The 26,020-nt window shown below is 36.0% G+C and overlaps 1 protein-coding gene across 1 annotated transcript; it reads left to right on the top strand.

Annotated features, from left to right (window-relative positions):
* Positions 1–12,398: 12,398 nt before the first annotated feature.
* LOC110878644 (GDSL esterase/lipase At1g54790) lies at positions 12,399–25,534 on the top strand. Its single transcript, XM_022126986.2, has 6 exons — positions 12,399–12,693; positions 12,857–13,057; positions 13,322–13,488; positions 13,736–14,006; positions 18,510–18,822; positions 25,503–25,534. Exons 1-5 carry the CDS (start codon positions 12,474–12,476, stop codon positions 18,776–18,778), a joined length of 1,128 nt encoding a protein of 375 aa, XP_021982678.1. The 5' UTR covers positions 12,399–12,473; the 3' UTR covers positions 18,779–18,822; positions 25,503–25,534.
* Positions 25,535–26,020: the final 486 nt, after the last annotated feature.

The following is a 26,020-nucleotide window of genomic DNA, read 5'->3' as shown; positions in this document are numbered from 1 at the left end:
CCGTAACGCGCGGGTTCCTTACTTTCTATTTTGAAGTTTAAAATAAATAAATAATTGTTAAAGAGCTACATTTGGACGGTGAATGGTTATGTGGTTAAGATTGATAATGATTTTAGAAATATTGTATATATTACGCCATATTTATGTAATGGAAGTGTAAATATAGTGAAGCTAAGTTATCCATATGAAAAAGGGCAAACGGTCAAAAATGACAAAAAAAAATGTATTTAGATGCTTACAACCTCTTAAAGAGTTATTATTCAGTTACATTATCCTAATAATTTAGAAAATGAAACTTGTAATTATGTGTAGTTTCTATCAACTGTATATGAAATTTTCAATCAATTATTCAAATAGTTTATGTGAATAAAAGGCTACATGTTTCACATATAGTATAATATAAATGAATAAAAGCACTTTATCTATTTATAAAATTAAAATCTCAACTATTATTATGTATTTCACAATTTTGTTAAAGAACTCAAACATTATTGGTTTAGTTTTGGATTAATTTTAAAAGATTTACTTATTTTGTCTTTATAAATATGAGGTGATATAATAATCTTTTATGCTAATCCATGTGGCGCTTTATTTCATGTTTTTTTTTTTTTTTTTTTGACAAATGTAGATACCCATGTGATTGATCGAAAAGACGGAGGTTGATAGAATAAGGTATTTTATAATAATTTTGTGATTGATCGAAAAGACGGAGATTGATAGAATAAAATATTTCATTATAATTTTGTATTGAAAATTAAAATACCGCTCTATCCCACTTGCCAAATGCGGCCAGCTCATGTTCATCGGCTGCCATGTCATGAACCAATTCTACACCTGGAAACTTCGAGAGCTCAATTGATCGCCCTATGAAACTTGCGGAAATCATTTTTGCGGCTACACATGCTCTTTAGAAAATAGTGTTTGATCCTGGTTTATGGGCATCGTTATCATCTTTAGATGAATTCGAGGTACGTAATGCTTAACATCAATAATCAAACGTCAACACATCTATTATATAAAAAGATTTAAGGGTGTGTTGATGACTATTGAATCCGTATATTATTGTTGCTTTTGATTGTAATTTAAATTTTCCTACCCGGGGAATAACCTAGTGTTATTATATTTTCATTCCTTACCAAGGGTTTTTTTATGGAAGGAAAAAAATATCTACACATGTTATTATTATTGTTACTATTACTATTACTATTATTGTTGTTATTATTATTATTATAATTATTATTATTATTATTATTATTATTAAGGCAATTACATTTTTGCCGTTTTTAATAAATTGTAATCCATAATTTTATCTTTATTTTTACAAAGTAATGATTCATTATATTCACATATCGGTAACCAAACATCACAATGGAATGGTAATAATCCACCTTATTCCCTTGTTCATTATATTCTCTTATTCATTCAATTACCTCATACCAAACATACCATGAGTGACTTTTGTGAAACATATATGAAACTTGATTACTATTCTACAGAGTTACTTCTTTTTTAAAATAGATATTTTACAATGGACATAAACTTTATAAAAATTAGTGATATTTATCTAGTTTTAAAAACCTCACACATCCCATTTGCTATAATTATATGGAATGGGTACAAGATTGGTAAATATACCAATTAAATGTAGTTTTCTGTATAATTTTATGGATAGGTTAAGGAGTAAAGAATGGGTTGTAAGAGTCTTTTATGTTAAAACCTTTAACTTTTTTTCCCTTAAAATTTAAGAATTTGCTAATTTTACCAACTAGCATGCAACACTTTTATATGTGATTAGGTTCACTAATCACTATTGTTTGCTTAACTAAACCTTGTTTCATGTCCATGAACTAGTGGTCTATTGTAGACATGAACTAGTGGTCTATTGGTATGGTGGTCGCCTCCCACAAAAGTGTCAGTAAGTTCAAATTATTACAAATGCAAGATTACATGGTAGTTAGATGTAAAAATAGTTGTTAAAAACGATACCTTGTTTCATATTTAGTAACTCATAAGGATCATCACCTTCAAGTAAGGAAGTTGAATTAATTTTGATATGTTTTTACTGTATTGAATTTGTATAGATGTGTCAATTGTGTGCCGGTTGACAGGTTAAATAAGTAAACCCGAACCCCACACACACGTGTGTGAGTGTCGTGTTAGACACACTTTAAAATATGTCAAATTTTGTGTGGACCATTTAATGTTTCATTTGTGAAAATGAATAATAGATGTCAACTTATTAACAATTTAAGCAAAGAATAATTAAAATAATTTTCGTATTTGGTATCTTTTTAGTTATTTTTCTCTTATCTCTTGATTTCCGATCAACATGCTTAGTTATGTGTGTGTGTGAGAGAGAGATTGATCTTTAAAAAAAACTTTTTAATACGAGAAGAGAAATAAGTAATCCATTATCCATTAATAATATCAAGGGTAAGAAATAATTGTAGCAATTTTGTAAATAATGTAGCCATTTTGTAAATAATGTAACCTCCCTAATTAGGTAATTCGCATCTTGTGGGTCCACGCAACGCAAGAGTGGTCCCAAGTAGGACTTTTGGTATAGGATCCCTCCATTCATCTGGTAATGCATCGCCTTATGTTGTACCTTCTGTGCTTCTGCTTTATTGGCTGGGAGGATTCTTGACTGGAGATATTGGATGATCGGGGTCATCCAAGATGGTGGACCCACCTTAATAACATTCACCTGGTGCAATGGAACTGAAGGATTTTTTAGCACCTCAATACGTACAACCTTTGCCAAATGCTGAAAACTCATAGCGGCCAACTTGTTGACCGCGTCTGCTGTCTTGTTCTCATTTCTATTGATGTGTACGATCTTGAATGATTGGAGCCTTTGAATCAATTCCTTAGCTTGATCGAGATACAATGCCATGATTTCGCCCTTAGCGTCGTATAAGCCGTTGATCTGTCATGCGATTAACAGGGAGTCAACATGTGCTTCCAAATGCTTCACACCCATCTTGATTGCAAGGCGCAACCCAGCTAAGAATCCCTCGTACTCAGTTTCGTTGTTTGTGCTCTTAAAGTCGAGGAAAATGGCATTTGTGAATTCATCCTTTTCAAGGTCGACCAACCGTAAGCCTGCACCCGCGCCATCATCGTTTGATGCATCATCAATAAAGAGACCAAATTTCTTCTATTTATCTTGGCGCGAGAGTTTGTATTGCTTCACATTCTTTGATCTTGTCAATGGGTACTTCTGTGGCAAAGTCTGCCAACATCTGACCCTTGATCGCTAGCCTAGGTTTGTAAACGATGTTATGACCTCCCAACTCTATCGCCCACTTGGGTAGCCTCCCTGAGATTCTAGGCTTCCTTGAGATGTTGCCAATATGATAGTTTGTGAGAACAGTGATTACGTAACCTGTAAAGTATTGGCGCAACCTTCTTGACGTGTGGATCAACGCTAGGACCAGCTTCTCCATGATTGAATATCTTGTTTCGGGATCTGTTAACATGCGACTGACATAGTAGATCAGTGTTTGTATCCCTTCCCTGTCTACGAGGAGCATTGCGCCTACAGCTCTGTCTTAAGCTGACGCGTATAAGACCAGTGGCTCTTTCTCTCTGGGGCAGTAAGGGTCAGGAACTGAATCAAACACTCTTTTATTTCTTTGAATGCGCCTTATTTTTTTATCACCTACATAGCCCTCGAGAGAAATTGAGCACTCAAGGACGACCCCGCTAATTTTTTATAAAGCTTGTATTCAACCACATGCAATAAGCAGATGAATAAATACTTAACGTATGATACTCGTGTTACTTGTTTTGTAATTATAACAAATATCACGATTCACAACTTGTACCTCACGACCCATATTTTGTAAATCCTATGGGTTAACTTATGGAGTTTACATTATGAAAAGAGCGTATATTTACTATTTCGCTAAAGTAAAAGTTTTAGAGGATATTTTGTTTATTAATTTATAAAGTGTTATGATATCAACTATAAATATTGTAACAACTTTCACTAAAAACATTACTTATGATGTTAATTATCTATTAAGGAAACCCTAATTGAGAAACCCAAGGAATTCTGCACAAACCCTAAAATTTTCATAACAATCAGAATCAGGATTAGGGCCCCTTAAAACTCAGGGGGGGGGGGGAGGCAAAACCCTAGTTACGATTATCCTCATAACTATCTGTCAAATTCGAAATTTGAGAATCTGTCACTTCCGCAAGCCTAGTTACACACGTAGCTACCCTATGAACATAGGTTACCCCTCGCGTCACGCGACGCCCATAGGGGTACCCCTCGCGTCACGCGACAGGGGTCAAAATCTGGCTATAAATAGAAGACATTGGCACTTGAATTTTGGCACAAAAACGACGAAGAAACTCGCAATACACACTGAGTTATAGCAGAAATCGTTCAACAAACACACACAATTCACGAATCCCTGCCGCAATCAGGGTAATAACTCGATCGCTATTACGATTCAACGTCCGATCGATTGAAACTATCCAACGATTGTTTAAGTGCCGCTCAAAGTGAGTTTATACTTTGTTATTCATCATGATTTCGACTTGAATGTTTGAGTGCCGTCCGAATTCGGACTATACACTGTCATTCATTGTGAATTCGCTGAATTGTTAAGTATTGCACTTTGTTAATCGTTGTGAGGGTTTAATCTCGTGAATTGACGTAACTGTTGTATTAGTTACTAACCCCGGTTGCGTGTATTGTGAATTAAATTAGGTTAATCAAGGCTAATCAGTAGGCTTATACACTGCTCGTTAAATCTGCAATGCGAGTCATTCTCTTTTTATCAACTGTTTTACAATACTCCAAATTATTTTCAAAAGTTATAATTACAGGGACTAAGTCATGGATATCTTGAATCACTGGCTAGTGGGGTATTGTGCACATTACTAATTTTCTCCCAGTTAGGTTCATTGACCTACTAGGGATAATCATCATTATTTGGGTTCATTGACCTAATAGTGGTATGACCATCGTCACCATTGTGACATGTCACCATTGTGACACGGCGCCAGATAAATATAAGATATAAACCATTGTAATCGCTCTTATGCTGTAATTTTATAACTAAGGGTCATTTTATAAAACCTGAATGAACTCACTCAGTATTTCCCCGCTGACAAAATCCTTTTCAAACATGTTTCAGGTGATCTGTTATGATCCAGGAAAAGTGCCGTGAAGAACTACCAGCTTAGAGAAGTGGCTCAATATAAATAAATAAAGAAACATGTTTTGTAAAATAAAAGATTTCCCAGTGAAATCAAATGATTATAAATTACCGGGGTTTTATCCCTAAATTATGTAAACGAGTAGTTTTAAATATTGAAAGATCCTGTTTTAAAAGACTTCCGCTGTCGCCTAAATTAAATACCACGAGATTTCTGTCCCGCGGCTCCTGGAACGGGTCAAACCGGGCCGGGGGCCGTGACAGAAAAAGGTGGTATCAGAGCCATTGATCGAGCCACTGATTTAAGCCAATTAAGTATTTAGAAAATACTTAATTTTATTAATTGCTATTTTATGATTATGTGTTTTATTATCTGACTAATTGTGTACAGTATGGACAGATCTTTATATGCTAGCCAATGTAGCAATTAATGCAAATTCTTAAATAATTTGACCCAAGTTTTAGTACCTTTATTATCTACAGTCTAGAAGCCTTATTCAGTAAATAAATAAATTTACAAATAAAAGCTAGCATGTTTTAAATTTCAGTTGTTTCGGTAGTTACCCAGTATGAAATAATATTTAAAAAAAAATCTATAAAATTTTGTTATAAATTTTAACTTAGTAATTGTGTGTATTTTGCTAAACAGCATGAGTGACTTGTCTGACGCCCTTCAGAATTTAAATCTCTATCCAGTAAGAATAGAGGTTTCCAGATATTTCAATAGGTATATACCAGACATAGAAGAACTTATAGAATTCAACACTTTATCTCTCGAGAAACCCAAGCCTAAGAAAATGGAAATTGGGGAAAGCTCTAGGCAAATTGAGGGGTTACCATCTCAGGAAAAGCTAGATTTTATAATGGCAAGCTATAATACTATTAAGCCTGATAATGAAAATGTTTTTATTCACTCTTTTGAAACACAACTACCAATGAACTTAGAACCAGCTATTCCAAACCCTTCAATCCACTCGCAAATAGACGAATGGTTGACTAATGAAATACAGTTACAAAACCATCCCTATAAGCTTTTTCCTCAATTCAATTCAGAACCTTTACCAAATCCACCAATAAGTAACGAGAATACGACTGAACTTCGCTTTGGTGAAGAACTTATGGATACTAGGAATAGGATCCAAGAGATTGGGGGACAGATCTCCTGGAAATACGATGAGAGGGAACGCCGTTACTAGAATATCATCTGACAAAGGATAGGGGATTTATGGAACTGTGGTTGTGTAATAGTAATAGTAAAATCAGTATGTGTAAAATAAATAATAAAACAATTGTATATAGAAGCATGATATAATCAATAAAACAAATGAAATTTTAGAAAATTTACAAATTTTGTTCGTTTACGTGATTATGTGCAATTAAGTGTGACATTGGATTATTTCTTGTATACTAATTATTTATCTATACATTAGTTATTAGATGGAAAACGCTAATAATGAACCAGTTAACGAGGTTAATCAATCTGAGCAACAACCGGGGGATCAATATATGACTAGGCAGGATATAGAAAATATCGTTGCTCAAGGGATAGCCAACACAATTCCAGCAATAATTGCTCAAGGGATAGCCAACGCTATTCCAGCAATCGTTGCTGCTGTTAAAAATCCAATAGAACCACAACAAATCGTTCCTAGCAAACGTATTTCTAAAGATAACTTCAGTAATAGCGTAAACGGAGGCAATAATCATGTTAATCATGATAATGAACCACGACAAGCTCCGCTCCCTAAGAAAATGAAAACTGCAACGCCTGGTTGCACTTACAAAGAATTTCTTGCTTGTAAACCATCTGAGTTTGCAGGCAATGAAGGAGCAACTGCGGCACTGCGTTGGTTAGAGAAAACCGAGGCAGTAATTGCCATAAGTAAATGTGCTCAGGATGATCAAGTCATGTACGCGTCAAACCTTTTCAAAGAAGGGGCGCTAGAATGGTGGAATACGGTGTTACAAGCAAAAGGAAGAAGGATGTCGTATGCTATAAACTGGGAAGAATTTAAGAGCTTTGTAGAAAGAAAATTATGTCCCGAATATGAAAAGGAACAAATGACAAATAAGTTTTTAACCCACCGGATGGTGGATGTAGATTGTCGAAAGTATACTTCGACATTCTTCGAGTATGCTCGAGTAGTACCAACCCTGGCTTCGCCAGGGCCGGTACTTATTTCTCGTTATATTTGGGGATTGATTGCTGAAATCCGTAATATCGTCAAGGCTGCAAAACCTCGCACGATTGATGATGCGGTAGATTTAGCCAATACTCTGACTGACGAACTAGTACGGACAAGAGAAGAAAATAGAAGGAAGGAAGTAGCCCAAAAGATTACCCAAGGATTCCGTCCGAGTAACCATAACAATTTCAAGAAAGGAGGGAATGGACAATCTTCCACTAGCCTATTTTGCAATTCTTGCAAAAGAAAGCATTTTGGAAGATGCAAAGGATATTGCAATTTTTGCAAAATTCTGGGGCATCAAGAAGAAGACTGCAGGAGGAAGAGATTTTCAGTCTGCTATAACTGTGGAGAAGCTGGACATCTTAGGCCAGATTGTCCAAAACTGAACAAACTATCTAACAATAAAGCTAAACCTGCAGAAGAAGCAAAAAGGAATGTAAGAGCCTTCCAACTGACTGCTCAGGAAGCAGAGCTCATTCCAGATGTGATAGCTGGTACGTTCTTAGTTTACAACGTTTACACAAAAGTATTATTTGACTCTGGTGCAAACCAAAGTTTTATAAATACTTCATTCTGTCAAACTCTTAACTTACCTTTAACCAGCATTAGGCAAATCTTTACAGTCGAAACGGCAAACGGAAAATCTGTTAGCATAGATAAAGTTTTGCAAAAGGAAAATATAGAACTCTCAGGTCATAAATTCTTTGCAAACCTATTACCTATGAAATTAGTTGAATTTAATGTTGTGTTAGGAATGGATTGGTTAGTAGCCAACCATGCTCGAATTCTCTGTGACAAGAACTTTATAGAAATTCAGGCACCCGCCGGAGAAGTAATTTTAATTACAGGAAATAAACCACGTAAGGTCACGAAGTTCATATCAGTAATGAAAGTTGCTAGTTATGAACGAAAGCAAGGAATAGTATATATGATTTCAGTAATCATTAGTACTAAGAGTAAAGAACTTAAGGAAATTCCTGTAGTTTCAGAATACCCAGATGTATTCTCAGAAGAGTTACCAGGATTACCACCAGATAGGGAGATAGAATTTATGATTAATCTAATTCCAGAAACTATACCAATAGCCAAGGCACCTTATCAGTTAGCACTCACAGAAATATTAAAACTGAAAAATCAATTAGATAACTTATTAAGTAAAGGTTTCATATAACCTAGTTTATCCCCGTGGGAGGGGGCACCAGTGTTGTTTATTAAGAAAAAAAGGATGGTCCGATGAGAATGTGTATTGATTATAGAGAATTGAATAAAGTTACAATTAAGAATCGATACCCATTACCTAGGATTGATGATCTTTTCGATCAACTTCAAGGAGCTAGATATTTTTCTAAGATCGACTTACGTTCCGGATATCATCAACTGAAAGTACAAGAGAAAGACATACCTAAAACTGCTTTCAGAACTATGTATAGTCATTACGAGTTTACAGTCATGCCCTTCGGATTAACGAATGCACTTGCACCATTCATGGACAAAATGAATAGGATCTGTAAACCATATTTGGATAAATTTGTAATTATCTTCATCGACGATATACTTATTTATCAGCACTTGCATGCACTCTTAACTTTGTTAAGAAAAGAGAAGCTTTTTCGCTAAATTCTCGAAGTGTGAATTCTGGCTGCCAGAAGTACAATTTCTGGGTCATATGGTGAATCATGAAGGTATTCACATAGATCCTGATAAGATAGCAGCAATTATCAAATGGCAGGTTCGCAATCCGCAATGGAAATTAGGAGTTTTGTAGGTTTAGCCGGATACTATAGACGATTTATTAAGGATTTTTCCAAGATAGCTATACCATTAACTAAGCTAACCTGTAAAACAGTTAAGTTTGAATGAGGACCTAAACAAAAAGAAGCCTTTAGGATCTTAAAGTATAAATTAACAAATGTCCCAATCTTAGCCTTACCAGAAGGAACAGAAGATTTTAAAGTATATGGTGATGCTTCAAAGTTAGGATTTGGATGCGTGTTAATGCAACGCAAAAAGGTAATTGCGTATGCATCAAGGCAATTGAAAAAGCACAAAGAAAACTATACCACTCATGATTTAGAATTAGGAGCCATAATTTTGCCCTTAAGATTTGGAGACATTATCTGTATGGAAGTAAGTTTACTGTCTATACGAATCATAAGAATTTAAGATATATATTTGAGCAACAAGAATTAAACATAAGGCAAAGGAGATGGATAAAAATCCTAAGTGACTACGACTATGATATTCAGTATCACGAAGAAAAGGCTGAAGACGGCTAGAGATCGCCAGAAGAGTTATACAGATAATAGACGAAAGCCGTTGGAGTTTCAAGTTAGAGACAAAATGCTATAAAAAATATCTCCTTGGAAAGGAGTTGTTAGATTCGGTAAGAAAGAAAAGTTAAGTCCCAGATACGTAGGACCATTTCCAGTGATCCAACGTATAGGACCAGTTGCTTATCGTTTACAACTACCAGAAGAGTTAGCTGGAGTACATGAGGTATTTCGTGTATCCAATCTCAAGAAATGTTTATCAGACGAATCCCTGGTAGTACCTCTTCAAGATGTAGAGGTAAATAAAAAGCTGAAATTGTAGAGAAACCACTGCAAATAGAAGACAAGAAAGTCAAGTTTCTCAAACACAAACGACTAGTATTAGTCAAAGTCAAATGGAATTCAAAGAGAGAACCAGAACACACTTGGGAGCTGGAATCAGAAATGAAGCGGAAATACCCTCATCTATTCCAATAAATCTCGAGGACGAGATTTTTCTTAAGGTGGGGAGGATGTAACAACTCTCACTAAAAACATTACTTATGATGTTAATTATCTATTAAGGAAACCCTAATTGAGAAACCCAAGGAATTCTGCACAAACCCTAAAATTTTCATAACAATCAGAATCAGGATCAGGGCCCCTAACACTCAGGGGGGGGGGCAAAACCCTAGTTACGTTTATCCTCATAACTATCTGTCAAATTCGAAATTTGAGAATCTGTCACTTCCGCAAGCCTAGTTACACACGTAGCTACCCTATGAACATAGGTTACCCCTCGCGTCACGCGACGCCCATAGGGGTACCCCTCGCGTCACGCGACAAGGGTCAAAATCTGGCTATAAATAGAAGACATTAGCACTTAAATTTTGGCACAAAAACGACGAAGAAACTCGCAATACACACTGAGTTATAGCAGAAATCGTTCAACAAACACACACAATTCACGAATCGCTGCCGCAATCAGGGTAATAACTCGATCGCTATTACGATTCAACGTCCGACCGATTGAAACTATCCAACGATTGTTTAAGTGCCGCTCAAATTGAGTTTATACTTTGTTATTCATCGTGATTTCGACTTGAATGTTTGAGTGCCGTCCGAATTCGGACTATACTCTGTCATTCGTTGTGAATCCGCTGAATTGTTAAGTATTGCACTTTGTTAATCGTTGTGAGGGTTTGATCTCGTGAATTGACGTAACTGTTGTATTAGTTACTAACCCCGGTTGCGTGTATTGTGAATTAAATTAGGTTAATCAAGGCTAATCAGTAGGCTTATACACTGCTCGTTAAATCTGCAATGTGAGTCATTCTCCTTTTATCAACTGTTTTACAATACTCCAAATTATTTTCAAAAGTTATAATTACAGGGACTAAGTCATGGATATCTTAAATCACTGGCTAGTGGGGTATTGTGCACATTACTAATTTTCTCCCAGTTAGGTTCATTGACCTACTAGGGATAATCATCACTATTTGGGTTCATTGACCTAATAGTGGTATGACCATCGTCACCATTGTGACATGTCACCATTGTGACACGGCGCCAGATAAATATAAGATATAAACCATTGTAATCGCTCTTATGCTGTAATTTTATAACTAAGGGTCATTTTATAAAACCTGAATGAACTCACTCAGTATTTTCCCGCTGACAAAATCCTTTTCAAACATGTTTCAGGTGATCTGTTATGATCCAGGAAAAGTGCCGTGAGGCACTACCAACTTAGAGAAGTGGCTCAATATAAATAAATAAAGAAACATGTTTTGTAAAATAAAAGATTTCCCAGTGAAATCAAATGATTATAAATTACCGGGGTTTTATCCCTAAATTATGTAAACGAGTAGTTTTAAATATTGAAAGATCATGTTTTAAAAGACTTCCGTTGTCGCCTAAATTAAATACCATGGGATTTCTGTCCTGCGGCTCCTGGAACGGGTCAAACCGTGCCGGGGGCCGTGACAAATATATTTTTAAAGAAATTGAAAAAATGAGTGTTATAATGAAACTTTGATATAATTGTATGGGGCTATTTGTTTACCTCTTAATGAGGCTTTTAATGGTTCAGATCTCTTACTGGTTCAGCACTTAATGGTTCAGGCTATTTGTTTCACGAGTAGATGTTTGAATGGTTCAAACATTTGCCTCTGAATGGTTAAGATTTATACAGAGTCCGAATGGTTAAGACTTATAATCTGAGTTGGTCAAACATTTGCCTTTTAACGGTTAAGCATTATACGACTCTTAATGGTTCAGACCACTTACTGGTTCAGCACTTAATAGTTCAGATCTGTTCCTGATTCAACACTTAAACATGTAACAATTTTAACAATCACATATATAGATATAATTAAGACATGTGCCAATCACATAAAGTTAAATTAATTTTTTCTTTATGAAAATAGACTCATCATATACTCATGTGATGTTGATGAAGCATAGAGAAAAGTGATTATGTAACAAAGGTTTTTTACTATAATTAGAAGTTACTTAAGCAAGAAACACATAAATCAACCATATTATATTCAATTGAAGGGTACGCGTCATTAAAAGTCTAACAGCCATGACTAAAACACACCCTACCAAAAAGTCCCAGGTTTGTTGACAACAAAACAGAACTACCCACCCTTAGACTACTTAACTAACAAGGACAGTTTAGTAATTTTACTTAAGTAGTGACCTCAAAGCAAACGTCGCTTACAAACAACAGCATCCCAACACTCCTTCAAATATTATCCCCACCAAAAGTTGAATATGCAGAAACCATGCCTGGTCATTGCTGTTAGCCCATAACCCCCCCCCCCCCCCAACCCACCCACACACACACTGCAGATATGAAACACCATGGTGTGCTCATCATCTTCTGCATAGCATATGCAACTAATGCCATTGAATTCAACTATCCAGCAGTTTTCAACTTTGGAGACTCGAATTCCGACACTGGAGACTTGGTCGCCGGTGTCGGTGAACATCTCGACCCTCCCAACGGTCAAACTTATTTCAAGGGACCGTCTGGGAGGTTCTCTGATGGCCGCCTTATCATAGATTTCTTAAGTTAGTTTTTTTCTCTCTCTCTCTTTTTTTTTTTTTTTTTTTTTTTTCCTGTACGCTACTAGAAAACTGACTTTTAGCCGTAAAAATATCAAAATCACCGAAGAATCATTCTTCGCCGTCAATAATTTTGCATTTGTGTACTAAAATGTACTTTTTTTTGTAGTGGATGCAATGGACTTGCCTTTCCTAAATGCATACTTGGAAGCTCTTGGTGTCCCGAATTTTCGTAAAGGGTGCAATTTCGCAGCGGCCGGATCTACCATATTGCCGTCGGGTCCAAACTCCGTTAGCCCGTTCTCGTTCGGGGTTCAAGTGGCTCAGTTTTTTCGATTCAAGTCACGTGTTCTTCAGTTGCAAGCTAAGTGTATGTCATTCTGTACCCTTACTCTTTCATGACCAAACTTCAAAGGGGACCGCAACCCGCATTGAACTGAGGGCCCTGGATTACATGGGTCATCGTTTTCTGTAACCCATGACCCTTGGAAGTCTAGGGTTGCGGTTTTATTGAGTTCAAAGGACCGCAACCCGCATTGAACTAAGGGCCCTGGATTACATGGGTCATCGTTTTCCGTAACCCAGGACCCTTTGCGGTTTTATTGACTTGACAATTGGTGTATGTTTGCAACAGCAAGAAAGTTCAACAAGTACTTACCTGATGAAGATTACTTTAGCAAGGGGCTATACATGTTTGATATAGGCCAAAATGATCTTGCTGGTGCATTTTACTCAAAATCTTTTGACCAAGTCGTCGCTTCGATTCCACTAGTTTTAGTCGAATTTGAAACCGGAATCAAGGTTAGATTTACTTTCTTTACTTAAAGTTTACTGTTATTATAGTTATTATTATTTGATTTAGATTATCTTTATGTTTGTTGGTTATTAGTAGTTATTAACGTTTTAGCTTTATCAATAGTTTTTTAGCTATGATATTATCATTTTCATTGTAAATTATTCAATATATAGGTAATATTATATACCAACGTATAACTAGATAATGAAGGTAATATGCATATGTTGTAACAAAAATTTTAGAACTTTTCAGTTATTATACGATCAAGGTGCAAGAAACTTTTGGATTCATAACACGGGTCCGCTCGGGTGCCTGCCACAAAACATTGCAAAGTTTGGGACGGATCCCACAAAGCTTGATGCCCAAGGTTGTGTTTCTGCACACAACCAAGCAGCTAATCTTTTCAACATACAACTACACGCACTTGTCGCCAAGTTGCAGGCTCAGTTTTCCGATGCCAATGTAACGCATATTGACGTCTTCACAATAAAATCTAATCTTATCGCGAATTACTCGAAATACGGTTAGTACTTCTTGTTTTCACTTCACCTTCACTCTAAGACCATGCGTAGTGGTTTGAGCAATAATGCCCCTACCCTTGGGCGTTTTGCACCACGTGGCAGTCCAGTCAGCATGGAGGCATTATTGGGCGTTATTGCAAAAGTGGCATAGTGGGAATAATGCCCAATAATGCCCCTTCCAATCACTAAACAATTATTTTTTTTAGAGAGGAGTTTAAGAAACAAAAAAAAAAAAATAAATAAATGAAACTACCCTTGGACCACTCCCATTGGCCAGTCAACATCCTCCTTAGCGTTATTTAAAAAACGCCGCATGCAATTTTGACAAACAACACGCCGAAAAACGCCCGGGTGTAATGGGATGGGGGCGTGTTTGGGCGTTTTTTTTTAATTTTTTTAAAACAAACGCCGCACTATACATGGTCTAACATAACTTCATGAAATTTAGTATGTTGATGCAGAACCCTTAGACTAACCATTTTGAAACTTAAAGTTACATATTTAAACCATGAAAACTAGTGGTGAAACAGAATTTCTTAATCAGGCTTATCATAAGGTTCTCTACTCTACCGGTTAGGGAGGCCAACTCATATTTTTCTTTAAAAAAAAAAAACTTAGATTTTATTTATAAAAAATCCAACAAATTCTGATGACCAGCGCCCCTGATGAAAACGATGCTTTAGCCTGGGAAACCTCTGTTGTCAAGGCTCGCCAGGCGCGCGTCTAGGCCCGCTTTTCAGGCCCAACCCAACCTTCTCGCTTCGCTTCAAAAGCTCCACTTTCAGGCCCTCAGTCACATTTTCAGACCAAATTCTAACGAAAGCCCGATCAAAAATCGTTTGAACCTCTGTTGTCAAGGCTCACCCAGGCGCACGCCTAGGCGCGCTTTTCAGGCCCAACCCAGCCTTCTCTCTTTGCTTCAAAAGCCCCACTTTCAAGCCCTCAGGCGCATTTTCAGACCAAATTCTAACGAAATTCCGGTCAAAAGTCGTTTGAACAGGTTTAAACATGTTTGAAACAATTATAAAAACCCTAGACAAGCCTGGAAACAACCTAAACCAACTTAAACTAGCCCTAAAGTAGCCTTAAACATGTCTAAAATCCTTAAAAACTGTATTTTTAATGTTTGGTTACCTAAGAAACATGTCTCTTCTAACGTATTAAAACTATGGATTCTAGCTTACAAGAAATCCCATGTTAACTCCTTGCTTTGCCTTAGATCAAACTTACAATTCGAAATGCACGCCAAAGCCTATTTATAAAATTTTCAAGCTCTTCTCCTTGGCTAATTAAACATGACTAAACATACGTATGTGTCATTCGTTAACAAATGTGTCTCTCGTATCAAAAAATCCGTATGTAAATTTCTCCTTCGTCTCCACATTTTCTTTGTTGGATCATAATTTTTTAAACTAAATTTTGGATACATTTTTTAGTTTGGTGAAACCTCGTCACCATCCTTGGCTCGCCATCCACAATGCCAACCCAAAGATTTTAATGAGTTGGGTGTCGGTATGATCCCTAGGTTATGTCAATACGGATGAAAATAGCATGCTATTGATAATCCTAGTTTCATACTTAGTTCTAAAGCCATACATACTTTTATAGTTTTATTGTTATCATAAAATCTTGAGCTCATTATCAATCAAGAAAATTCTCCTCACGTGACAGGGCCGTCTCCGAAAATCACAAAAAAAATGGCCATGTGCGAGATACAAAAATTTGGGGCCTATTCGAAAATCTACATTTAATATAAACTCATCAATCACTAAAATTTGTGTGGATGTAATTTAAATAGTTATTTTTAGCTAAGTTTAGGAGTAATTTATTAATTAAGGGAAAAATGCAGTTAAAAAATTAAGCATTAAATTAATTAAAGCGAAAGATGCAGTTGAAAAAATTAAGCATTAAATGCTACTAACAAAAAGAAACAAAAAAATAAGCTAAAATAAAGAATTTGGAGACGCCGGGATTAGAACTCGCGTCTCCTTGTTATTTAAGCAAAACAGTAACCACTAGTATAAGAGCTCATTAATTCTATTTTTTGATTCAGTGCATATATATTCTATCTTATACATTGTAATTTCTATACAAAATTAAAAAAATTTAGACACTCAGAGAATGAGTCTTGTGTTACCGCTCACCCCGCACCCTATAGGCCGGCCCTGCCATGTGGGATGAGGGATGAGAATTATGCACGCTACAAAACAAATATAGGAAGTCACATGTGATGATGTGAACAAAAAATGAAAAAGGACAAACATGTGATATGATTTAGATTTTCTAGACGATGAGACATGGTTGGTATGGAAAATAACATATTTTTCACTTATGTTTTGTTAAAATCATGATATTCATTATTTTTATTCTCTTATCTTTTTAAATCATAAAAATAAAAATATCATGCTATCTAGAAAGAAAAATTAAGATCTAACAGTAATAATAAACATTTACTTCAATTTAGGTCAATGCTAAACTAAGTAAATTAAAGTTTATTATTACATCACTGAATTGTTAGTTTTAACGGGGTTGATCTTTAACTTGTACAATCTTTATTATTTAAACCTATATGAGTTTTTAGGACCCGCACGCTGCTACAGGATCGTTAAACCAAACAAAGAATAGACATAATGTCATTAAACCACACACCCGCTTTGCGAAGAGCTAACTCGTCAAATTTAGATCGAATCGTAAAACATTATCGTAAGAAAGAATAAAAAAAAGTCAAGATGATAATAAATACCGACACACATTAGGGTGAAAGGGGTGGGTGCGGGAAGTAATGCGGCAAAGTAGTTTGCCTCGCGGGAACACCGCCGCCGTCAACCAAGTTACCGCGCGGTGACTGTGAATTCGGTGATTGTTCACCGCACAAAGGGAGAGGAGGGAAGAGCAGAGAGAGGGGTGTATAGTGGGCCCCACTCTCTTCTAACCAATCATACATTTTTCTTTTTGAAAAAATGGTTTGGGTAATTCTACTAAAAGTTCAATACTATAAATATCTTCTACTTTCTTACTTGTTTACTCTTAGGCCTTTGGGTATACTTTAACCCATCTTAACTCCACCTAAATGACACATCAACATTTTTTCCTCATTTTATTTTACCTCACTCCAAGGAAATGGTTTAATCCATTTTAACTTCATCTAACCCTATTTTTTAGTGGTTTTTGGTTTTAAAAATAAAAGAATAGTTAATTCCGTCTCTTAACATCCAGTTAACATGTTAACATACAACCTATTTAATGCCCCTTAACACAAGGAGGGAGTGGTTTGCAATCTCAGTTAACATGTCATGTCACCGTTAACACCCAAAATGTTAGAGTACACCTCATGGTCTTAGTATACATACTCTACGCAATTTATTCAAATTAGTTGTAGAATATAAAAGAAATACGAATATTACTAATTCTTAAACCCCACTCTAGTTTTACCTATAAATGACTTAATACAAAAATTCCTTGCTTAACTAAAACATTAAAACTCAGCATTTCAATAATTAAAAAAATTCAGTTAGAGAAGTTGAAAAATAAAATAATTTTAGTTAGAAATGTAGCTAGATTCTATATTATTAAAAACTATTAAAATAAATATAAATCCTTAAATAAAAGGTGAGGTTAGGTGAAAGAGAGAGAAATGACAAAGAGGAAAATGAACATAGTGACAACAGGTGACAAGAGTTACAAGTGGACAAATAGAATTCTACCTAAATTGAAGAGTATTACTCCTCATAAACAAAAGTTGTAAAATTATATATAGGAAATAATAATGTAGAGTATTAAATCAATTATTTAATAAATAATGTTCAAATACGTATATATAAATTTGGATTTATACACTTTGCGCAAAATAAATAATCCTAGATGATCTTTTTGAATCGTTTTTATCACTTTAGACAAAAGTATTTCGGTGGGTCACTCCAAACATCAATCGGATGATTCACAAGCAAATAGTAAATTTGAAATCAAATCCAGAAGAGCACGATTTATGTAATTTACTTTATTTAAACTGTTCTGTCTCTAAATTAATTTATTTTACATTTAAATGTCACACCTTAAATATTTCCATACTAGCTTGGGTGTAACATGAAATATAACATCTTTCGATAATTATTAATTAAGTTAAAATAATTCTAAACTAATTAAAATAATTTAAAGTAAATAAAAGGTTGTTAATTTCATACATAATGGTCTAATTGATATATAAATTTGATTTATACACATCACACAAAATAAAATTTCGAGAAAAATAGCGTGTAGGTTATATATTAGGTAATGTCCTAGATGATCTTGTTGAATTGTTTTTATCACTTTCATATTGAATTATTTCGGCAGGTCACAATCATATAATTAAGAAAATATGAATGTTTCCGTTGCTACACTGTGGCTGAATTAATAAATTTAGACCAAAGATTTTCACTTAGTAGAATTTCCCTGTGAGATTAAATAAATCCTACTCATCTAAACTGATTTGATAACCCCAAAATCACCAAGAAAACAAATTGCAGGGTTTGAACAAGCAACCTCAGCTTGTTGCGGGTACGGAGGTCCGCCGTTGAACTACAACAACCAGTTGAGTTGTGGGCAAGTGAAGATCATAAATGGCAGCTCCATTACAACCACTGTATGCAATGACACAACTGAATATGTGAATTGGGATGGAATACATTACACAGAGGCTGCAAACCAGCATATTGCTTCTCAAATACTCACCGGAAAGTTTTCTGATCCGCCGTTTGCAGACAAGATGCCCTTTCTTCTTAATCTTAAGTTCTAACCACACCTAATTAATTATATGTATTCATTCTTTCAGTTTTCTAGTTGTGAGATTAAATATATAAAATGTAATATTTAATCTTGTAGCCTATATAATCATTTATATTATATTAGATCAAAATATATTTATTAACCTATTAATAATTAGTTGGTAATTGTTGATGGACCATATTACCCTTATTAACTAATTGGGTTTCCTCTTGGGTGTATAAATAAGGGGCTTATTAGAGAGTTAAAGGGTTACACACATTACACAATCACAACCCTCATAACATCAAACAAATCGGCTCTCTCCCCATAACCGAAATTACCCTACTTCGGTTTTCATCACCATCATAACTTACACCCTAAGGAGGAACCAGATCATCCTGACAATCATGTCGAACTCAATGGCTGCATCTCTGACTGGATTCTCTGCTGGCCTGTCTGCTGTAACAGGTATTATTCATATTTTCCATTACATTTAAACAGAACTGATCCAACATGTGGTATCAGAGCATATGTTGATAAACCAGTTCTGTTTTCGTATCCATTATTCTTGGATCAAAATCTGGAAAACGGAAGTTTTTTTAAGCCTTAAAATCAAAAACTGTTTTCGGGTTGTTTGTGACCGAAATCCCTGTTTTCGGAAACTGTTAATTGATAAACCGACTCGAAATTATAAAGATTAAACTTATTATCACGAAATCCCTTACAAAACCATTAAAATCAGGTTTCGGATTTCCAGATTGTGTTCTTATTTTTGTTAGGGTTCATCATAATGTTCTAAGAAAACTTGAAAATTCCCTAAGATTTGGAATATAATTTAGATTAGTGGGTGTTTTTCCTGTTTTTGATCTTATTTTTATCTAATAAAATTCCGAAAACTGTTAAAGAGATATCAGTTATTATTTTCGAAATATTTTGATAAGTTTAGATCAGCATTAAAACAGGAAACATTATCCCACAATCCCTTAAATTTCGAGTTTTCAGTTATTATCACAAAACAGCTGTTAAGGAGGTTGCTACTCGCAACCATGAGGTTGCTACTCGCAACCATGAGGTTGCTACTCGCAACCATGAGGTTGCTACTCGCAACCATGAGGTTGCTACTCGCAACCATAAGGTTGCGACTCGCAACCATAACGTGATTTATCGCAACCATGAGGTTGCTACTCGCAACCATGAGGTTGCGACTCGCAACCATAACGTGATTAGTCGAAACTAAGGTTGCGACTCGCAACCATAACGTGATTAGTCGAGACTAAGGTTGCGACTCGAAACCATAACAGCACAACTCGAGACTAAGGTTGCGACTCGAGACTAAGGTTGCGACTCGAGACCATGACTCGAAATCTCAAAACTTAAGCTGTTTAAAAGTGAACTAAAAAATACTTGGTTTTGTCAATACTTAATCAGAATCAGATAACTTTTTACAAAACCAAAATAGCTTAACTTGGATGAGCTTCTGATGTATTAATTCTGGCCAAAGCTGATTTAATACATCTATTTATTGTTCAAGTATTATAAAAGGCTATGTTAAGTATGCATTACAAACCTGAAATGTCTTAATTCTGGCCAAAGCTGATTTAATTCATTTATGTTTAGCATGCTTGACAAGTGCATAACTAAAGTGATTGTCTCATTTCTGGCCAAAGCTGATTTGTCACGATTGCTTTGCACACATACTTAAATGATTACACTTCTGGCCAAAGCTGATTTGTCTTCGTTTAAGTAGAATTTTTACTAAGTCTATTATTTTGATGTTAGTAATAGACATTATCACAGCTTCATAATTAAAATGGTCATTATTTATGCCTGCCTTAGTGTAACAAGCCCATTAGATCACATTAGGTTTTCTTCTTTTGTATCATAACTTGCTCATCTTATTTCCACTATCAGCACCCAATTGCGGGATTCCACCTTTGACTGGTGATAACTTTGCTGAATGGAAGGATGCTCTCATGCTTACGCTTGGGCTGCTGGACTTTGATTATGCCCTAAGAGAGAATAAGCCAGCGGACCTTACCGCCACCAGTACTGCTGCTGAGCAGATAGTCCATGATAAATGGACTAGGTGTAACCGCATGTCTCTCATGTTCATGAAGCAGTCTATTCATAACTCAATCAGAGGAGCCATTCCTGATTCTGAAAATGCTAAAACCTATCTGGCTTCTGTGGAGGATCAATTCAAGGGAACATCAAAAGCACACGCTAGCACTCTTATCCTCAAGCTGGTGACATCTAAGTATGATGGGAGGAGCGGCATTCGCGAACACATCATGATGATGCATGATATGGCCAATAAGCTGAAGGGCCTAGAGATGGAAATCAGTGATGGTTTTCTCGTTCACTTCATCATCACTTCGCTTCCTTCATCCTATGAAGCTTTCAAGATCAATTACAACACTCAGAAGGACAAATGGACGATGAGTGAGCTGATCGCTATGTGCGTGCAGGAGGAAGAGCGTATGAAGATGGATCGCACTACTGATGTTGCTAACTTCACCACTTCCAGCTCAAAGAAAAGGAAGAACTCTTATCATAGAAAGGATGCTTCTAAGGTTCAAAAGCCAAATCCAAATCCTAATACAAGTACACCTTCCAGCTCTAAGAACTCCTTAGGCAAACCCTATTGCAAGTTCTGTAAGAAAACAGGACATAAGCAAAAGGAATGCCCTGACTTTAAGGAGTGGCTGGCTAAGAAAGGTAACGATTTTTTCATGATACTTGAGTCCTTTAATTTAAATGTTCCTGCTAATTCTTGGTGGTTTGATTCTGGTTCTATGGTTCATGTAACCAATTCACTTCAGGGATTCCTTACAATCCGGAAGCTGGGAAGAAACCAAAGAACACTTAAAGTTGGGGATGATCGGGAATTAGAAGTGAAGGCCATAGGAACATTACAATTATTTTTGAAAACTGGTTTATGTATTAAACTTTATGATACCTTATATGTTCCTGAGGTAACTCGGAACCTTGTATCAGGACCAAAGTTAGACATGGACGGTTTTGTCGTTTCTCATGGTCATCGCAAACTCTCTATTCTCTATGATTCCGTTGTTTATGGTACTGGCATTCTGGATGGTGGTCTCTATAGATTAGAACTAGATGATAATTTTTCCAAATCTTTGTTGTCATATAATATTAATGAATCACTCACAAAGATGGAAAAGAAACAAATTCGAGACTTAGAGACTTCATCTATGTTGTGGCATCAACGTTTAGGCCACATCTCAAGAGAACGATTAAATCGTCTCGTAAAGGATGAAGTCTTACCTCCTCTCGATTTCACCGATTTTGGAACATGTGTCAAATGTCTTAAAGGCAAAATGACATCAGCGAATAAGAAAGGTGCCACTAGGAGCTCTAATTTATTAGAACTCATTCACACTGACATTAGTGGTCCCTATCAAATCGCTGGCATCACAGGACATACTTCATTTATCACTTTCATTGATGATTATTCTCGTTACATGTACTTGTATCTTATAAAGGAAAAGTCTGAATCTCTTACAACTTTTAAAGATTATAAAGCTGAAGTTGAAAAGCAATTAGATCGTCAGATTAAAGTTGTGAGATCAGACAGAGGCGGTGAATATTATGGAAGACATACTGATGTGGGTCAAGCTCCTGGTCCATTTTATGAGTTTTGTAAGGGCCAGGGGATTATGAACCAATACACCATGCCTGGTACACCTCAGCAGAATGGTGTCGCTGAACGAAGAAATCGTACCCTTATGAACATGGTGCGCAGTATGTTAGCCAACACTAATTTACCATTATTCCTCTGGACTGAAGCATTAAAAGCAGCTGTTCATATACTCAATAGAGTTCCTTCTAAGTCTGTCCCTAAAACTCCTTATGAACTTTGGACAGGAAGGAAACCGAGTCTTAAATATATGAAAGTATGGGGCTGCATTGCTGAAGCAAAATTATATAATCCTTTCCTAAGGAAACTTGACCCTAAAACAGTTACCTGCTTCTTTATCGGGTATCCTGATCATTCAAAGGGTTATCGTTTCTATTGTCCTTCCCATGTCACCCGTATTGTTGAAACCAAGCGTGCTGCGTTCCTGGAGGATTTCAAGGTCAGTGGGAGCAGTACTAACCCTTACGAAGAATTGCAAGAAGTACAAGACGCGGGGGGGAGAGACTCGTCGCTTACCATTACTCCGTTTACTCCTCTTGTACCACATGCAACTGCACCTGAAGCCACTGCACAAACTCCAACTCCACAACCAGAACCCATTATACCTCATAACGAAGGCACATCAAACGCTCAAAACCAAGACAACGCTCAACCCGAAAATCAGCTCAGGAGGTCATCTAGGCAAAAACGGCCTACTAATTGGGATGATTATATTACCTACCTGACTGAAATGGATGCTGGAAAGCTCAATGATCCTATCTCTTATAATGAAGCCATTAGCAGTGATCAGTCTTCTGAATGGAACAAAGCAATGATTGATGAGCTTGAATCCATGAAGAAAAATGACGTTTGGGATTTGGTAGAATTACCCAACGGTGTAAAACCTGTAGGTTGTAAATGGGTGTTCAAAACAAAACTAGATCCGAATGGGAACGTTGAACGCTACAAAGCGAGATTGGTTGCAAAGGGCTACACTCAGAAAGAGGGAATTGATTATCAAGAGACGTTTTCACCTGTCTCTCGTAAAGATTCATTAAGGATCGTTATGGCCTTAGTAGCTCATTTTGATTTAGAGCTACATCAGATGGACGTCAAAACTGCTTTCCTTAACGGAGACTTAGACGAAGATGTTTACATGAAACAACCTGAAGGCTTTAAACCTGAAGGTCAGGAGCATCTAGTCTGTAAGTTGAAGAAATCCATTTATGGGTTAAAACAAGCATCACGTCAATGGTATCTCAAGTTTGATGAAGTCATGAAGAGGCAAGGTTTTATGAAGAATCAAGTGGATCAATGCACCTACCTCAAGATGAGTGGGAGTAACTTTACTATACTTGTCCTTTACGTAGATGACATTCTATTGGCAAGTAATAGTTTAGACATGTTGCATGAGTCGAAGCGGTTACTCTCGCATAACTTCGACATGAAGGATCTCGGAGATGCTTCTTACGTCATTGGCATCGAAATTCACCGAGATAGACACAAAGGGATCTTAGGATTGTCTCAAAAGACTTACATAGATCGTGTCCTTACACGTTACAACATGCAACAGTGCAAACCCTCCGTCGCTCCAGTAGTTAAGGGAGATGTTTTCGGTTCATTCCAGTGTCCGACAACAGAGGTTGAAAAGGAGCAAATGAGCCAGATACCTTACGCGTCAGTAGTCGGGAGCCTGATGTATGCTCAAGTCTGTACTCGCCCAGATATCGCTTATATTGCTGGAATGCTAGGCCGTTATCAGACTAATCCTGGCCTAGATCACTGGAAAGCAGCTAAGAAGGTCCTCAGATATCTGCAAGGGACGAAAGACTATAAACTGACTTATAGAAGAAGTGATCATTTAGAAGTGGTAGGTTATTCTGATTCTGACTTTGCCAAATGCAAAGATGACAAGAAATCCACTTCGGGCTACATCTTTATGTTAGCAGGCGGACCTATCTCATGGAAGAGTCATAAACAACAGTTAACTACAACTTCCACAATGATGGCAGAATACATTGTTGTTTACAACGCAACCTGTCATGGAATGTTGCTTAGAAATCTGATCACTGGACTCAAAATTGTTAATTCCATTTCTAGACCATTGAAGCTTTACTGTGATAACTCAGCTGCCGTTAGTTTCTCGAACAGTAACAGTTCGACTGGAGCTGGTTTATATCTCGATACAAAGTACTTGTTCGTACGTGAACGTGTTGAGGAAAATAATCTTTGTATAGAGTATATTAGTACTAAAGATATGCTAGCGGATCCGATGACTAAAGGTCTCCCACCTAAAGTTTTCGAAGAACATGTATCGAATATGGGACTTACTAAAGACTTTGTTTAATGGCATATTGTACTAGCTTATGTTTTAATTAATAAAATTTCCTCAGTTTGATTTTGTATGTCTCTAACATATGTTCTGCCGGTGTAATGACATATAGACAAATATAAATACAAATCAGACGCTAAAGGGCTTATACATATTTTGATCGTAACTGTTAGGTTTTAAATTGAGGCTATAGTATGACTAATGGGGGTCCTGAGTCGAATGATGATTCAACGGCTGTATTTCTCTGCTATAGTTCTTGGTTTAAAGCTAAAATGAGTGTTAACTCCTGGCCAGGCTTACCTAATACTCATGATAAATGATTACTTGGCTAAGTGGGAGAATGTGAGATTAAATATATAAAATGTAATATTTAATCTTGTAGCCTATATAATCATTTATATTATATTAGATCAAAATATATTTATTAACCTATTAATAATTAGTTGGTAATTGTTGATGGACCATATTACCCTTATTAACTAATTGGGTTTCCTCTTGGGTGTATAAATAAGGGGCTTATTAGAGAGTTAAAGGGTTACACACATTACACAATCACAACCCTCATAACATCAAACAAATCGGCTCTCTCCCCATAACCGAAATTACCCTACTTCGGTTTTCATCACCATCATAACTTACACCCTAAGGAGGAACCAGATCATCCTGACAATCATGTCGAACTCAATGGCTGCATCTCTGACTGGATTCTCTGCTGGCCTGTCTGCTGTAACAGGTATTATTCATATTTTCCATTACATTTAAACAGAACTGATCCAACACTAGTGACTACATAAGATGATATTATATCACTCCTATTTCTATTCAAACTTGAATGTTGTTATTCAACACAATAATAATCATACATACATGCATGCATATATACATGTATGGGTAGTAGCACAAACTTGAAACTTATTGAACACAAATCATGCATACATGCGTGCATAGATACATACATATACACTTGCATGCTTTCACATAAATACATGTAAGGATACATTTTACATGTGTGTATTTGTATGTATGATATATTCCTAAAGATTTGAAGGTGATACTTATTGATGGTATTTTGTGTAACAAAATAAAATCATTATATATTAAAATTTAAATGTACCGAACCTCTAAAATTTATTAGGTCGACTTGAACATGTCACAACCTCATATTTTTATATATTTATTTCACTTATGAAATGTTTAAAAAGATAAAAACATCATTAACAAAATCAATAAAACAAGAGTAAATTACAAAAATCCTCGTTTATGTTTGTATCGGATTGCAAAGCATGTCATTTGTCTTCAAT

Source organism: Helianthus annuus, chromosome 9, assembly GCF_002127325.2.
Source record: "Helianthus annuus cultivar XRQ/B chromosome 9, HanXRQr2.0-SUNRISE, whole genome shotgun sequence".
NCBI classification, from domain to species: Eukaryota; Viridiplantae; Streptophyta; class Magnoliopsida; order Asterales; family Asteraceae; genus Helianthus; species Helianthus annuus.
Note: the sequence above shows the minus strand (reverse complement) of the source record. Positions and strands in the feature narration are given on the sequence as shown.

Coding starts and splice junctions, on each gene's coding strand:
- LOC110878644 (XM_022126986.2), top strand. CDS start 12,474: ATGAAACACCATGGTGTGCTCATCATCTTCTGCATAGCATATGCAACT. Junction 13,489..13,735: donor AATTTGAAACCGGAATCAAG/GTTAGATTTACT, acceptor AGAACTTTTCAG/TTATTATACGATCAAGGTGC. Junction 14,007..18,509: donor CGCGAATTACTCGAAATACG/GTTAGTACTTCT, acceptor AACAAATTGCAG/GGTTTGAACAAGCAACCTCA.